Here is a 14421-nt window from a genome sequence, read left to right on the forward strand (position 1 = left end):
CCCCTGGCCCTACACAGGACACCTCATGGGCCTGAAAGTGTTTCAAATGCTCCTTAATCTCTGGATGTTGAATATACTAAAACTCAAAAGTGAAGAGGCAGCCAATGGACCCAAACTCAAACCTTACTATAGAAAACAGATGAGAAGACACAATATCAAGATGATAGATCTGCCCACAGTAGAAAAAATGGCAGAATACTGTTATTTACAGGGTTTTTTTTTAATTATATTAAGGAGCACAGTTATTTATTTTGGTTCTACTGTATTCCAACAGCCTTGTCTCACATGGCTGCTTAGAATCACTTCAGAATAATTTTGAAGCCTCCCAAAGGAAGTTACTCTGTCCTTAGCATCATTTGCTTATTTTGAGATCACTGTGCAAAAAGCAGATAAGAGTGCAGATTTTCCACTGTGTTAATATTTTCCCTGCTGTTCTTATGAGTGGTATCACAATACACAAGCAAAAAAAAGGTTAAATGAACCACATCAACCACAGCCAGCCACCACCAGCCAATGGCAAAAGGAACTGGTGCTTTGTTTAACCTCTGGGAAAGCCTATCCAAGGTGATGAGAACACCCCAGTGATGGGTTCCTTGTCCAGCTGCATTAGTGATCTCACTTGTGTCAAGAGCAAGACTTGAGAGATGAGCTGTCAAGCTCAGGTAAGAAAAAGGCAATGAGGGCATGGCCTGAACATCCTCATACCTGCCCAGCACATGAATACAAACATCAATACTATTATCCTACACAGTGTGGCTTAACACCACCACAGAATATAGAAAAGTCGTGTGTCAGCATCCCTCTGAAATACTAAATGCAAACTGCTGAAACTCTGCAAGAGGGTTGCTAGGGGCTGGTGCTCACAGAAACATCCCTCAGAGCCCACACTCATTTTCTGCCACAGCTGGCACCTGCTATTTTCAGCAGCAATAACATCCTCCCAAGCAGACACAGAGCACAAACACTCATTTAAAAAGTAAAGGTAGCAGGATCACACTGACCTTAAAGCTCATCCAGTTCCAACCCCTGCCATGGGCAGGGACACCTTCCACTATCCCAAGTTGCTCCAAGCCCCATTCAGCCTGGCCTGGGACACTGCCAGGGTTGGGGCAGCCATAGATTCTCATGGCAGCCTGTGCCATGCTTAGTGCTAATAACGACCAAGGAGGTCTAGTTTGAGTAGGGAATACGTATATGATGAATTTGTTTACAAAAGTTGTATCATAAAATTTTCCTGGGAATCAGAAACCATGACATACTTTGGAGCATTTCCCATCTGACCTTGTTTATTTCATCATATCTTAACAAACGTAAACTGAAACATGGAGTTATTTCTTTTCTGTTCTGTAATAAAAAAAAGATACAGTATTTTGATGTCCAGAAAATACATTAAACATTCATTTATTTGTGAGATTTTCATTATATTATTACATATGCCTTGGTTTGGTGCATAGGAAATGTACAGTTTAATATACTAATTTATTACCAATTTTAAAAAGGCATGGAGTTTTAGAACAGGCAGGAGATAAAATCTGAGTTTCACATGTATTGCTCAGTACTGGTGAGATTGGAATTTATACAATATGCTGTGTTCCTATATCAGATTAATTTCAATGAGAGGTACTTGTTTAATTAGAATTAAACAATCTTACAGTCGAATAATAAGTACCAAAAAAATGAGTATTTTTTTAATATGTGCAATAGCTTGTTAGTCTCTAAGTATTTCTAATTCCTTTTGCACTTCCTCTGGTAGCTGCAGCTGAATGTCACTTCTTAAATATCCAGGCTCAATTTTTCAGGAATGATTAGCAATTCTGGGGGCCTATTCAGAGGTCCCAAACCTAACTATTTATCACTCTCTGACAATCCTCTTCTAAGCAGTTAATTTGAGGTGAAATTATTAATCCTTATCCAACTTCTATCCAAAGACACCATATACTCATCCCAATGAGCTCTGACAGCTGGTTTGTTCTACAGCCTGTCACTCAGGTTTTCTGGCCAAGGAGCAGTAATTGAAATCTGTCCAAACATTTAGAAAAGTTCTACATTTCACCAGGCAGCTGAGCAGTTTTACACACTACGTATATATACAAACAACTACATCAGGCTCACTTAATTTGCTCCGCCCTATGTCTAATCAACATAATAGCTTGTTATTTGTCTTAAACTATAAACCAAATATTTAAAAAATAAAACAAACAAACAAACAAAAAAACACTATTGGGTTTTAAAAACAAGTATATGACATAATAGCTTGTGGTAATGTTTCAGGCTGGAGCACTTTCTTTGGGTGTCCCTCAGAACCAGTACTCAGACACGAAGATGTGGACGTTGACGATGTTGCGGTGGGACACCACTCCACCCATGACATAGTTCATCTCCAGCTTCAGGATGGCATGGAAAGGTCCAATTATGGGCCTCACCTGGCGAACTACACCTGTTGGGACAGAAACAGGTTGCTGAGATTAGCAAGGGAAGTCTGGGGGAACTAAACCACCCTTGGTGTTCAGTATAGCCCAGGGAAAGGTATTTTATCTATTGGGTCTGTAAATAGCTTGCAAAAGAAGGATAAAATACAACTTTTGAGTCAAGATATCTTGAAGATCTATAATGAGCACTCAAATGTTGCCAATGGCAAAACCCCCCTATGTATTCTGAAATCACTAATTTTTTTTAATCTTTTATTTGGAGACAAATTCAATAAGCATGCTGTGGCACTGCTTTTACATAGGGCAGAAGGAGATTTCCCTGAGTAACCCAGAACACACATTGCTCAGAGGAGTACATCAGCACACCTGGGAACACCATGTAATTCCTGGTATTATGCTGAAAACCCTATTTCAACAGTAAAAACTGTCTACCTTCCTCTGTGAATATCAGATGGCACCAATCTGTAAATCATTAGTGTGCTGAGTCATGGATGGACAACCCCACTGGACACAACGGGAATAAAGTTTAATGAGGAAAGGGGCTATCTCTGCATCTGCTCCTATGTCATCCTCATGTGAATGGCATTCCTTCTCCAGCACTGGGGTTTGGGTAAGAAAGGAAGCAGTAAAGGAGAAGTTGTGTCTTCCAGGGCTCCATGGCTGGGTTGCCATGGAGGAGCCCCTGTGCCAGGCACAGCAGGATGAAGCCTGCTGGAGTCCCCAGAGGGTGGAAGGGCAGGGCTTGTCCCACTCCCCAGCCAGGCAGCAGGGCAGGACAGGGGGCAGCCAGAGCCCCACATCCTGGCCTGGCTCATGGATGATGCAGGGCCAAAGCCAAACTGAGGAGACAACGTATGGGGCAGGGTCCAGAACAAGTGAACCCTCAGCTGTGCTACAGCCAGAGACCAGCTCTCTTCCAGCACTGCCTGGCAGGGACTGAAGCTGACATTGGGCTCCTGGGCTCAGGCAGGGTGTGGGAGAGGTCCCTAGGGAGGCACATCTGGGTCACAAGGAGTTGTCTATGCCTTGATGCAATGTGGCTGCACAGAAGAGTGGTACAGTTTCAGACCTACAGAACAAAGTCAACTCAAGCTTTGCCATTGACTCCAAAGGCTCCAGATCAGGTCCTAAACACATTCTCACTTCTTGTTTATTCTCTAGGCCTGGTGTTACAGAGCAGGCAGCCAGTGCAGCAGGCCTCTCATTCGGGCTAGAAATGACCCAAAATACAGACTCTCATTCAACAGCACGAAAATAGCCCCACTTTATGCTTCTTTACAGCTTTGCCATCCTGGCTCTGACTACAGCAAGCTCCTATTGCAGGGTCCAGCTGCAGACTGTGACTGCTGGCTATTTCCTGCTGGACCATGACTGCAAGTATTGGTTTGCAGACTTTGACCACAGGCTCTCACCCAGCTCAGCTGTGACTGCAGGCTCCAACAGCAGGCTCTGACTCCATCAGACCCTGACTGACCTCACAGCAGATCTTTTACTGCAGCAATTCTCTTCCTTGTTTCATTCTACTTTGTGTCTCTCTGGATTGTTCCTTCTTCCTCAGGACTAGTCTACCTCCTCCAGGTCCTCTTCCACCAAGAGTTTTCTTTCTTTTCCTTCCCCCCAGCCCCCTTTTATCACACTTTTCTTTATTAGTCACAGCTGCAACCCATTAGGGGCAAGGCTATTTCTCTTCTTTAGTAATTAGTACAACTGTGATTTTTTTTTTTTTTTTTTAAGCTAGGTCACCGATAATCTCTTATTCTACACCTATAGGAGGCTACCAAACTGCTCTCATCTGAAAAGGATATCTCCAAATATCAAAATTATGTGAAGCCAAGGTGAGCCAGCAGGCAGAGGGAGTCTGGTGGGGACCCCCCTCCCCAGACACCTCCTTCTGACAACAGACTGTTCTGACTGGGTGTTGGATTCAGAAGGAAATGCACAGTTTAAGGAAGGATGGTTTGAGATGTACTCCTCCTGCATGCTGGGGATTATGTTTCACAGGCAGGCAGCACACCAGTACCATCATGGAGTCCCAGCTGAGCTCCTGCAGCCATTCCCTACAAACACACTGGCCTGAGATCTGATGGGAGGCATAAGCGTTTGCTTATTCAGGCTGTCAGCACCTTTTCCTAAGGCAGTGATGACATTACAGTTCTGTCCTGTTCAAATACTAACTAATATCTTCAGCATGCAGTGAAATTGCAAACTTCTCACCACAGTCACTTTGCCTGCCATATTTGATGAATACACTTTTAAAGCATCCTGCCCTCTACAATTTATATGCATATATATATATATACTTACATTTTATTTTCTTTAGCTTTCTTGGCTACTGTCCTGTATCTTATAAAAATGACTGGGCTTGGCAGATGATGTATTGAAACAGAAAAGCCTTGCTAAAATTGCCCACCCTTTAGGGTAGCATTTAAAGCACTTTGCTAACAACACATCACATTATCGCAGGCACTGCTCTGACTGAGAACCACGGAAATGCACAGCATTGAAATCACTCAGTGCTGGCAATCTTTAACCAACCCTGTGAGCAGCTCCTGCAGTCATCACCAAGCCCTAGAGAGCAAAGGCTGCTGGTTTCATTTAGCAATCCTATTATAGCATTCTACACTTTCTGGGCTACTCCACTAGTTTGCTCTACTCTAGAGATGGGATTGCAAATGGTGTTTGCTGTGCTGTGCCACAGCATGGCAAACATTCACATCACTGATGCAGCATTCAAAGCCATTAGTAATGTTCTCATTTCTGTTGGGATGCCCCCTGCTAACAGGCAGGAAAAAAGGTGCAATGGGCAAACACTACAGTCCATGTGGCAGTGCCTTTTCACACAGTTCTCTTGCTGCAGTTTTAAAATCCAGCCTATAAAATGGCTTGAGAAGTGAATGTCATGCATGCTGACAGCTGTATTGAAGAAAGAAATTGAGGGAATGTAGAAAGAAACAATACTCTGACAATAGTTATTTCTACAGTTTGTTATGCCAATGTTCTAGATGGCCCTGAAATGACACCACTGCAGGGACTATTTTCCTTCCCTCCCATTAAATTAATGAGGATGATACAGGATGATACAGGCAGGTGGCTTTGTGCTACAGCATATGTGTAAGGATGCATTCATTCTGAATGGGTAGAATGAAAAAAAAAAAAAAAGAGTTAGGAGCCACCCTTGAAATGTTCTTCTGGACAAAACTATTTGAGAGGTTTGCTGGTCTTGGCAGATTCACTCCTTGAGAGCTTTGCCTTTTTGTTTTGTGACAAGTGCTAAAATGGAAAACCTGAGTATTTTTCTCCACCAAACTCAAGGGCAAATGCAGGTGGAAACCATGAAAGATGCTTCCTATGTCTGATTCTCTCCTGTCTCTAACCTTTCACATCCTACCTACAAGGGAAGCATAGTTCTGCCAGACCCAAACAAGGCCAGCAGTGCCTTGGGCTGACTCACAAATGAGACTAAAGAAAAATCTTGAGATCTAGGCCTGGCTCATGTACTTCACATATGTGGCTCAACAAATCAGTCAATATCTCAAAAGCATTTAGCCCAGGACACATTTGAAGAAGCCACATGTAATATTTCTGGGTGTTTTTATGTTACATGGATTTGTGAGACACTGCAACATTTGCATAAACTTGCTGTTTCACTATCCCTTTTGGCAAACTAATGGGTCCAGATTTGTGGTCTGGCAGCTGTCAGCATTTATAGCTGAACACTAAGTACAAAAACATACCTTATAGTAACAGGAAGGTTACGATTTTTAACTGTAACTTCCTGAGAAGTCAGGAAATGTAAAAATTAAGCAGCTGCTTTTTGATCTGTTTTTTACCCGTCTAAATCCAAAGTAGCTGGATGGAGCCACTCAGATTTGCCATGGGGATAATTGCAGACTGGGGCTCGGTCCTGGAGCACTGTAGCAGTGCCCACTGTTCTGAGTCACTGTCTGCAGGATGCCACGAGCACCAGTGGGGCTGCTCAGGAAATGACTTCAAAACAGAGAGCTCTCACATACCACCATGTGCTCCTCTCAGGGACCAGAGCTACAGGCTCTGCAGTTGGCAAAGAAGCTGAGCTCATTTAAGCAAGTTCACACCAATTCTTTTCCAACAATATTAGACGTCAGCTAGGTTAGAAGGAGGAGAAGGAGAAGGAGAAGGAGAAGGAGAAGGAGAAGGAGAAGGAGAAGGAGAAGGAGAAGGAGAAGGAGAAGGAGAAGGAGAAGGAGAAGGAGAAGGAGAAGGAGAAGGAGAAAGACAAGAATGTGAAGACTCCCCCTGCTGCTGAATCCAATGTATCAGGCAACCTCAAGCATCTGTGTTGTCTTGTCTGCAGGCACACCTACCAGTGTTGGTACCCTCCAGCCTGATGAGTTGCTGGTGCTGTTCATTCTCTTTGACCTGAACACAGACTCAGCCTGCAGAAAATGCCATGTGTCATGGGCCAGGCAGAATGCCTTCCATGAGCTCACCTGTGCTTGGTTTTGCTGTTTTGTTAACTGAGCACAGATGTCATTACATGTCCCAAATATGTTTGGGTATCTTCAGGATTTGTTGTCCTTTTAAAAAAGGGTGATAGCATTTCTTTCTCTTGCACACTTTACCCTTATTGTAAACAGAATCTATGGCAATTCTTTCCACCTGCTGATCTGTGAAAGGAAACAGCCTCGGAGTGAGAGGCAGCAAGTTTTTGGATGTCACAGTAACAGTCTGACCATGGTCCAGCTCCTAAAGCTCTATAATTAAGACACTGAGCCCCTGTCCCCTTCTGTTTCTTATTTCATGTTTTGTATTTTAATTTTTGATAAGGTAAAACATGCCACCATGTGTAGTAAGGACAATAACCCGAATAATATATAATACATATTTTTAAGTGAGAGCAATGACAATAACCAATAATCTCAGTAACTGTCACTGACCTACTGAAGCTTTGCTTATCAGAAAAGATGGGATAAGACAGCAAGGATAATATTGTTACTATTCCTAAGCCTTTCAGCAGCATTTCTAATATTTTAATCAGAAAGAATAATAGAATTGTTTTGATTAGAAAAGGCCTCTAAGATCAAGTCCAACCATTAACTCAGTACTGCCAAGGCCATCACTAACCAATGTCCCCAAGTGCTACATCCACATATTGGTTAAATCCCTCCAGAGTTGGTGCCTCAACCACTTTCCTGAGCAGCCTGTTCAAATGCTTGACAACCCTTTATTGAAGGAATTTTCACTAACATCCAATCTAAATCTCCTCTTGCACTACTTGAGGCTGTTGGTCCTGTCTCTTGCTCCCTGGGAACAGAGCCTGGCTACCCCCTCTTGTCAGGGAGTTGTAGAGAGTGAGAATTTCCCCCCTTGTCCTGGTTCAATTCAGCATCATAAAGTCACCCCAGGACACCCCTGAACCTCCTTTTCTCCAGGATCAGCTCCCCCAGCTGCCTCAGCTGCTCCTCATAAGATGTTCTCTAGATGCCACAGGTATTCCTTGGCTTGTCTATACCTCTTTAAGATATCATTACATTTCTCTGCTTTGAAATATGTGAGACCCTCAGGCAATTCACCTCTGTGTCTGGTTTCTGCTTGTACTTCTGCATTAGGCAGCTGATTTGCTAAGAAGCTCCATTTTCAGCTGAAGAGAAGAGCTGCTGTTTTGTTACCACATTAACCCATTCTGGCTGACAAGTCCCTGCCTTGTCATGCACTCACATCTTGCCTCCAGACTCCTAATTCTGACTTCTGTGCTAAGCTCCTTAAAATGCTCCCGTTTAAAAGAACCTTTCTTCCTCTTTTTTTGCTGCTAGCCACAAAATCTGCTGCAATTACACTCCCAGGGGATCTGGGTCGTGGTGTTCCTCACACTGCATTTGCACTTCCTCTAAAGGAAGTTTCTCTAAGAGGGATCACCATAGTGTGTAAAAAGCAAAGCAGAATCAAGCAGTTTATTTTCATACTGCCATAAGAAACTACTGGTTTGAGTTGGTAGAGAGGTTGCAGTGTGTTGCATTTTATGGTTCAGAGGTGAAGTTCATAGGATTTTCCACAGAGATTGATTCTTGAGTTCAGTCAAATATTTACATCTATATCATCCTTAGGAGTACATAGCAGATATAAATTGCACCCATTCCCCAAAAAGAGAGCTTCAGAAGTCCTAAATTTTAAAGGATCCCCCAAAAACTGAAGCAGAGAAATGTTAGTGGAGCAGGCAAGGAATCAGTGGGGCTGTGTCTGGTGACTGCTGGAAGAGGGGATGTGCTGCAGTAAACTCCTCTTGCAGGCATATGTATTTGTGTATATATAAACAGTCTCAGCTACTGCCAAATCAAAAGTTGTTCTTCCAAATAACCTGTGGGCTACGCTCAGGGAAATACAACAAACACAGTTATCAAAATTGGAATCAATTCCCTCAACCACATTTCAAGCTTTGTGTTAAGTAACAAGCACAAGAACTCTTGTTCCTCTTGCCCCCTTCCATTGCTTTCCCCATGGGGTTAGCTATATTGTTTTTTCCTGTCACTGCATAGCAAAGGACAGTAAAAAACCACCTTTTTCTTTCCCTTTGTGCTCACAGCAAGCACACAGTGTCCTTTCTGTGACACTAGTCACACTAGTTTTCACCAGTGCAACACCACAACCTTGACATTACAGGCAAATAATAATTTAGCAACTTTATCTGGGAACAAACAAACTATTTAGGATAATTTTCTATTTTTTAAAATCATTGTTTAGTTGTATGATCCGTGGTCATCTGAAAACTAACTGTTAACTGAATAAATGTGGCATGTGTGGTAAGGAACTACTGAGAAAGGATGAAGTGATGAAAAGAAGAAAATCCATTTTTCTGAATCATTAATCTATAGTTAACTTATTCATGAGATCCTAAATAGAATAAGACACATATTCTTATTAATTCTAAGATCTATTTTAAATTAAACACTCTGTAAAAACTATGTAAAATACTAAGAATGGGATATATATTTGAAATACCAGAGGCAGTCAAACAAATGCCATAATTTCGTGGTGAACGTGGCAGTGGTGCTGGGTTGATGGTTGGACTTTATGAGCTTAAAGGTCTTTTCCAACTTTAATGATTCTGTGATGCTACAAAGTCTGACCATAGCTCATCATCTGCTTTTCCTTTAAAATAAGCACATGCTGCTCTTCAGGCTATTTTGGGGTTTGCAGTGGCCATGCACTATTAAAATTAACTCAGAAACTAATATTGGTGGCAATATATGAATGTCTAGTCCTCATTAGATAAATAAAATCTTATGTGAGATCAAGCATGTCTGGTTTTCCCCCTAAATTTCCTAACCCTTGGGCTGTGATAGGCCTGACTGTAAGTGAAAGCTTAAGTCCATCATGAAATCAAATCTCAGAACCATAGAGTGGGTTGGGTTGGGTTGGAAGGGATCTCAAATCCCACTGAGCTCCTTCCCCTGCCATGGCAGGGATTCCTTCCACTATCCCAGGTTGCTCCAAGCCCCATCCAACTTAGCCTTGGACTCTTCCAGGGACGGGGCAGCCACAGCTTCTCTGGGAAACCTGTGCCAGGGCCTCAGCACCCTCAAAGGGAAGAATTTCTTCTGTATATCCAGCCTAAATTTCCCCTCTTTCACTTTTGAACCATTGTGAACCCATTGAAAATTTCCCCCTTCGAAAAGAAGCACAGGAAAGATTGTCAAGAGAATGTGCTATTACATGGTGAGAGAGTGCTGTCTATTTTCAGATGGAACTTTTGGGATGAGCTGCTTGTGACACCTACATGAGAGATTTCAATGACACAAAAAAATCCACCCTTACAATTTTTCCTCCAGCTATTTTCCTTATGCTTTAAATGGATACTTGGAACATGAAATGATCAACTGGGAAAAATTCAAGTATAAGAAAATGTGACAAGAGCTGTGGAGATGGAACCTAAACTCAGCTGAAACTCAAATAATTTATTTGGCTTTATATTAAATTCCCAATAATCTCAACCTATGTTCTGAAGTCCTCCATTTGGCTGTTCCTGGGTCTCTATTTCCCCATATAAAACACTCTGGTCCTTTTTACAGCCTTGTCAGAAATGAATAGTCCTAACTACCACAACACAACAGCAACTACCCCTTTCTAAGTAATGGATCTTTGGAGATCACAAAGGAGGTTATTCCTCCTGAAACCTGCAGCCATTGTGTTGCTGTTAAAGACAAGGAGCCCAAAACCCTGGCACACTGGTGGTCATGTGTAGTGAACAACTTTTTGAAGGGGAAAAGCTTTTTTATGAGTTTCACTTAAGCAATACTAGGCCAATCTCTTCATGTTAATGTGAGATCCTGAACTATAACTTCAAGTTTTCTTTTCTCCTGAAGGCTTTTTGCTTTATACTGCAGGCCAAGATTTACAGAATTAAGAATAAACATCTCTACTGCATCAGTTTACTTAGAGAGTATTGTCATAGTTTCAGAAGAGATGTTCAGGCAATTAGGAAATTAAGGACTAGGGAAATGATCATGGCAGAGATTATTATAAAAAGTAAATTTGATAATATCGTTCCAGAAATGAGCAAGAGGAAAATAAACCCAGTAATGAATTAATGCTTCTTTGGATCCAATCATAGGAGGTTAGGCTTGAACACCAAGCTCTCTCAGTCTAGAACATGTAAATACATGCATGAAGCTAAAACTACATAGCAAATTTTTGGCTTTTCAGATTTTAACTCAAAAGAAGTCATGGTAAGATTTGTAATTTCTTATTCAGTATTCATTACAAATATACAGAGTTCATCAGTAGGGATGGAAAATAATAATTCACATCCTGGTCACAAACAGAAAATACGTATTTTAGGCTATTTCAGCAAATTTTTTGTTCTGTAAAAAGCCTTGCATTAAAGTTTAATTAAATTATTTTCCTGGAGGCTTTTGTTTATTACACAAAAGGTTGTGCCAGAGTAATGATTTGCAGTGCATAAATTGCTTTGCCAACATAGTTACTGGAGTACTTACTGACCTACACTATGCCAGGGAAGTGAATCAACTTCTAATTGCCCTAATGTGTCCTACCATTGAAAATGCAATGCTCAAACGTGGCACATCAAGAAATTCCTATTCCACCTGGAAGAGTGAGAGCTGCCTTTGCTGGGCCTCCCAAGGCTCCTGCCAGCCTGTTCCTCCAGCCTGTCAGGGTCCCTCTGCCTGGCAGCACAGCTCTGGTTCATCACACCTGTCCAGGTGCCCTCTGGCCCATTGGCCAGGCCTTTGATGAAGAAAGTGGCCCCAAAATCGACCCCTTGGCTGCACCATTGGTGACTGGCAGTGAGCTGTGCTGCTGATCCCAACCTTACAAGCCTGGAGTTCAGCCTTTTACCAATCTACCTCACTGTCCACTTACCCAACCTACATTTCCTTGAGTGGCCTGTCAGGGTATTAAGGGAGATGGTATACAAAGCCTTACTAAAGTCAAGATCAGCAATATCCACTCTCCTCATTAATCCAGCCATCTTTTTGTAGAAGGATGACAGGTAGGTCAGGCATGATTTCCCTTTCATAAAACCTTGCTGACTGCTTTGAGTGACCTCTTGTCCTTATGAAGCTTGGAAATGGTTTTCAGGTGGATTTGCTCCATCACCTTCCCAGGGACTTGGGTGAGGCTGACCAGCCTGTCCTTTCCTAGATCCTTTCTGGCCTTCCTGAAGATTGCAGTGATATTTGCCTTTCTCCATGGGAACCTTTGATCACCACAATCTTTCAAAGATAGTTGAGAGTGCCTTGCAATGACATTGGCCAGTTCCCCCAGCACTTGTGGCCCAGCACCCCACCAGCACCCGAGGACTTTGTTATGTCCAGTTCCAATGTTCCCAAACCTGAACCTCCTCCATTGTGGGTGAGTATTTCCTGCTCCAGATCTTCTTCGTGCTCTGAGACCCCCAAGACTCCTGAAGGCCAGTCTTATCAGTAAAGAATGAGGAAAGAAAGCACTGAATACTTTGGCTTTCTCCATGTCTTTTGTCACCAGTTCTCCTGCCCTATTCCTAGCACCACAGACAGCCTCACAGGCATTATTTTCCTCCCCTCCTCTCCAGTTCATGACTGTGCCTAAAGGAACAATCTAGCTGTCAAACTGCAGGCATTTCCCAGACCACCAGATAGCTGTCTACTGACTTCAGAAAGTTAATGTATACTTGAGATTCTTCCATCTCTCAAAAGCTGAATAGTCTTTTTAATTTTCTTTTTTTTTCCTGTGTGTGCAAAAGCTATCTATATTTCTCTCAATTATTTGTCACAATAACAATGTGGCTCCTGCTACGTGGAACTCTATCGTTTCTGATATAATCTGTTTTATTAATAAGTGGCTGCTCTTTGTAAAATGAAATATTTCTTGGTAATCATCACTTCAGGCATCAAATCATATACAGAAAAATAGCTCTGAAGATATCATTAATCCTTAAGATGCCACACCTGACAAACATAACTGCAGTGAAAGGATTCAGAGAACTCATTAATCAAAATACAAGTACCAGAATAGATTTCCTCTTGCTTTGAAGTATATTGCCCTCATAACATTGTGAATTAGACCTTCATTCAAGTTTGATGGTGAACACTTCACAAAAGAAAAGTTTGGTGAATGAAGTTAGAGTTGGATGTTAACAAGGTTTCTGTGCTGATAGAGAACTGCTTGACAGGAATGTGGCTGGCTATACATATCTTTGCTGAAGTATCTGGGGACAAGATTTTCAAACATGAACATCCCAGGTCTTTATTTAGGAAAAAGGCCTGTTTTTCAACTGTTGAGCAATGAAATGCTTTTAAAATACTTCAGAAGTCAGTTTGGCCACATAAAATCCACTTTTATAAGCTATATGACAGGGTAATTTCACTGATTGTCTAAGCTGATCAAAAGTAGTGGTCCTGTTATATCCTCCTTGATTAAACACCTGAAAGAACCAAAACCACAGCTTGCCACACAAGCACTCATCTGAGCACAGGGTGTCAGAGGTGGACAGGAGAAGGGGATTTCCCTTTGGAGCACCAACAAAGCTCCTTAACACTGAGCACAGGCTCCATGTTCCTCCTGTTGGGGATAGAAAGGCAGCAGTGATTTGGGTACTGGCACAGTGAGTACTGCACTGGTGGCATGAACAGGGCTCCTAATGACCCAGGCCCGCTGGTGCAGTGCTGACTGCAGAGGCACATTACCCTGGGATATAAAAATAATATATGTGTGTGTGTGTGTGTGTGTCCCTGGAGCAGTTCAACAACCATTATCCAACAGTGCAGCTCAAGGCAGTTTAGCTAAAACTGAATATTTTTCTCTCTTTCCTTTTGCTTCAACTAAAAAAAAAAAAAAATTAACTTACAGTACAGGAATTACATTCCAGCATGGAAAAAGGATATTTCTGCACTATTCAACAGATCAGAAATTTAGGATTCAATTTATTATAAATTCAACGACTCCATGAAGTTTAATTTCATGAACACTTGGGCTTCTCTAGAAAGCTTTGATTGCTGAAATGCATCAAATAGAGAGGCCATAAAGAGGTGTCATTGCATTAATACATTTTTTGGCCAGAAACAAATGCTGAATATTTTCAAAGCTATTATCTGCAATGTTGGATCATATGGAGCCTTGGCATTATGAAAGAATTAAAAACAATCTTTGATTTTACTGAGGTTTGGCTAGTTTACAAATACTGTGGTCTTTATTAAGGATACTAAATAACTTCGGAGAGATGTGCTCTTATCTTGGTTTGGCAAACTCGAAGTGCTTTTAGATGTCTGGTTTGCCTTCCAGCCAAACCTTGCAATGGGTTTCAATGTTGACAATGCTGTGAAATCACTCATGCCTAAAATGCAATAACTGTACTTGAAGTATCCTCATTAAAAATATTTTCCATAATATATTTTTTAATCTTTCCTGTTCCACTTTTAAGAATGTGAGATGCTCTATGCATTAGAAGAGCCTTACATATTACAAAAACAGGTGGACAAACTTCAGCAATGAATGTCCAAAATGAGCAAAATCATGC

At 41.8% G+C, this 14421-nt stretch overlaps 1 protein-coding gene across 3 annotated transcripts in view; it reads right to left on the bottom strand.

Annotated features, from left to right (window-relative positions):
* Positions 1–1259: 1259 nt before the first annotated feature.
* The window catches only part of FBLN1 (fibulin 1), a 75733-nt gene continuing 62571 nt past the window's right edge, over positions 1260–14421 (bottom strand). For 2 of the 3 annotated variants that reach the window (XM_014880398.2, XM_088164861.1), the window contains exon 17: positions 2155–2437. In XM_014880398.2, coding sequence (XP_014735884.1) covers positions 2298–2437 — 140 coding nt within the window. In that variant the 3' untranslated portion in view covers positions 2155–2297. Of the gene's footprint in view, positions 2438–14421 lie in introns of all 3 variants that reach the window. The other variant, XM_014880379.2, reaches the window with a different exon arrangement.

The sequence above is a fragment of the Sturnus vulgaris genome, chromosome 5, assembly GCF_052056855.1.
Source record: "Sturnus vulgaris isolate bStuVul1 chromosome 5, bStuVul1.hap1, whole genome shotgun sequence".
Taxonomy (NCBI): domain Eukaryota; kingdom Metazoa; phylum Chordata; class Aves; order Passeriformes; family Sturnidae; genus Sturnus; species Sturnus vulgaris.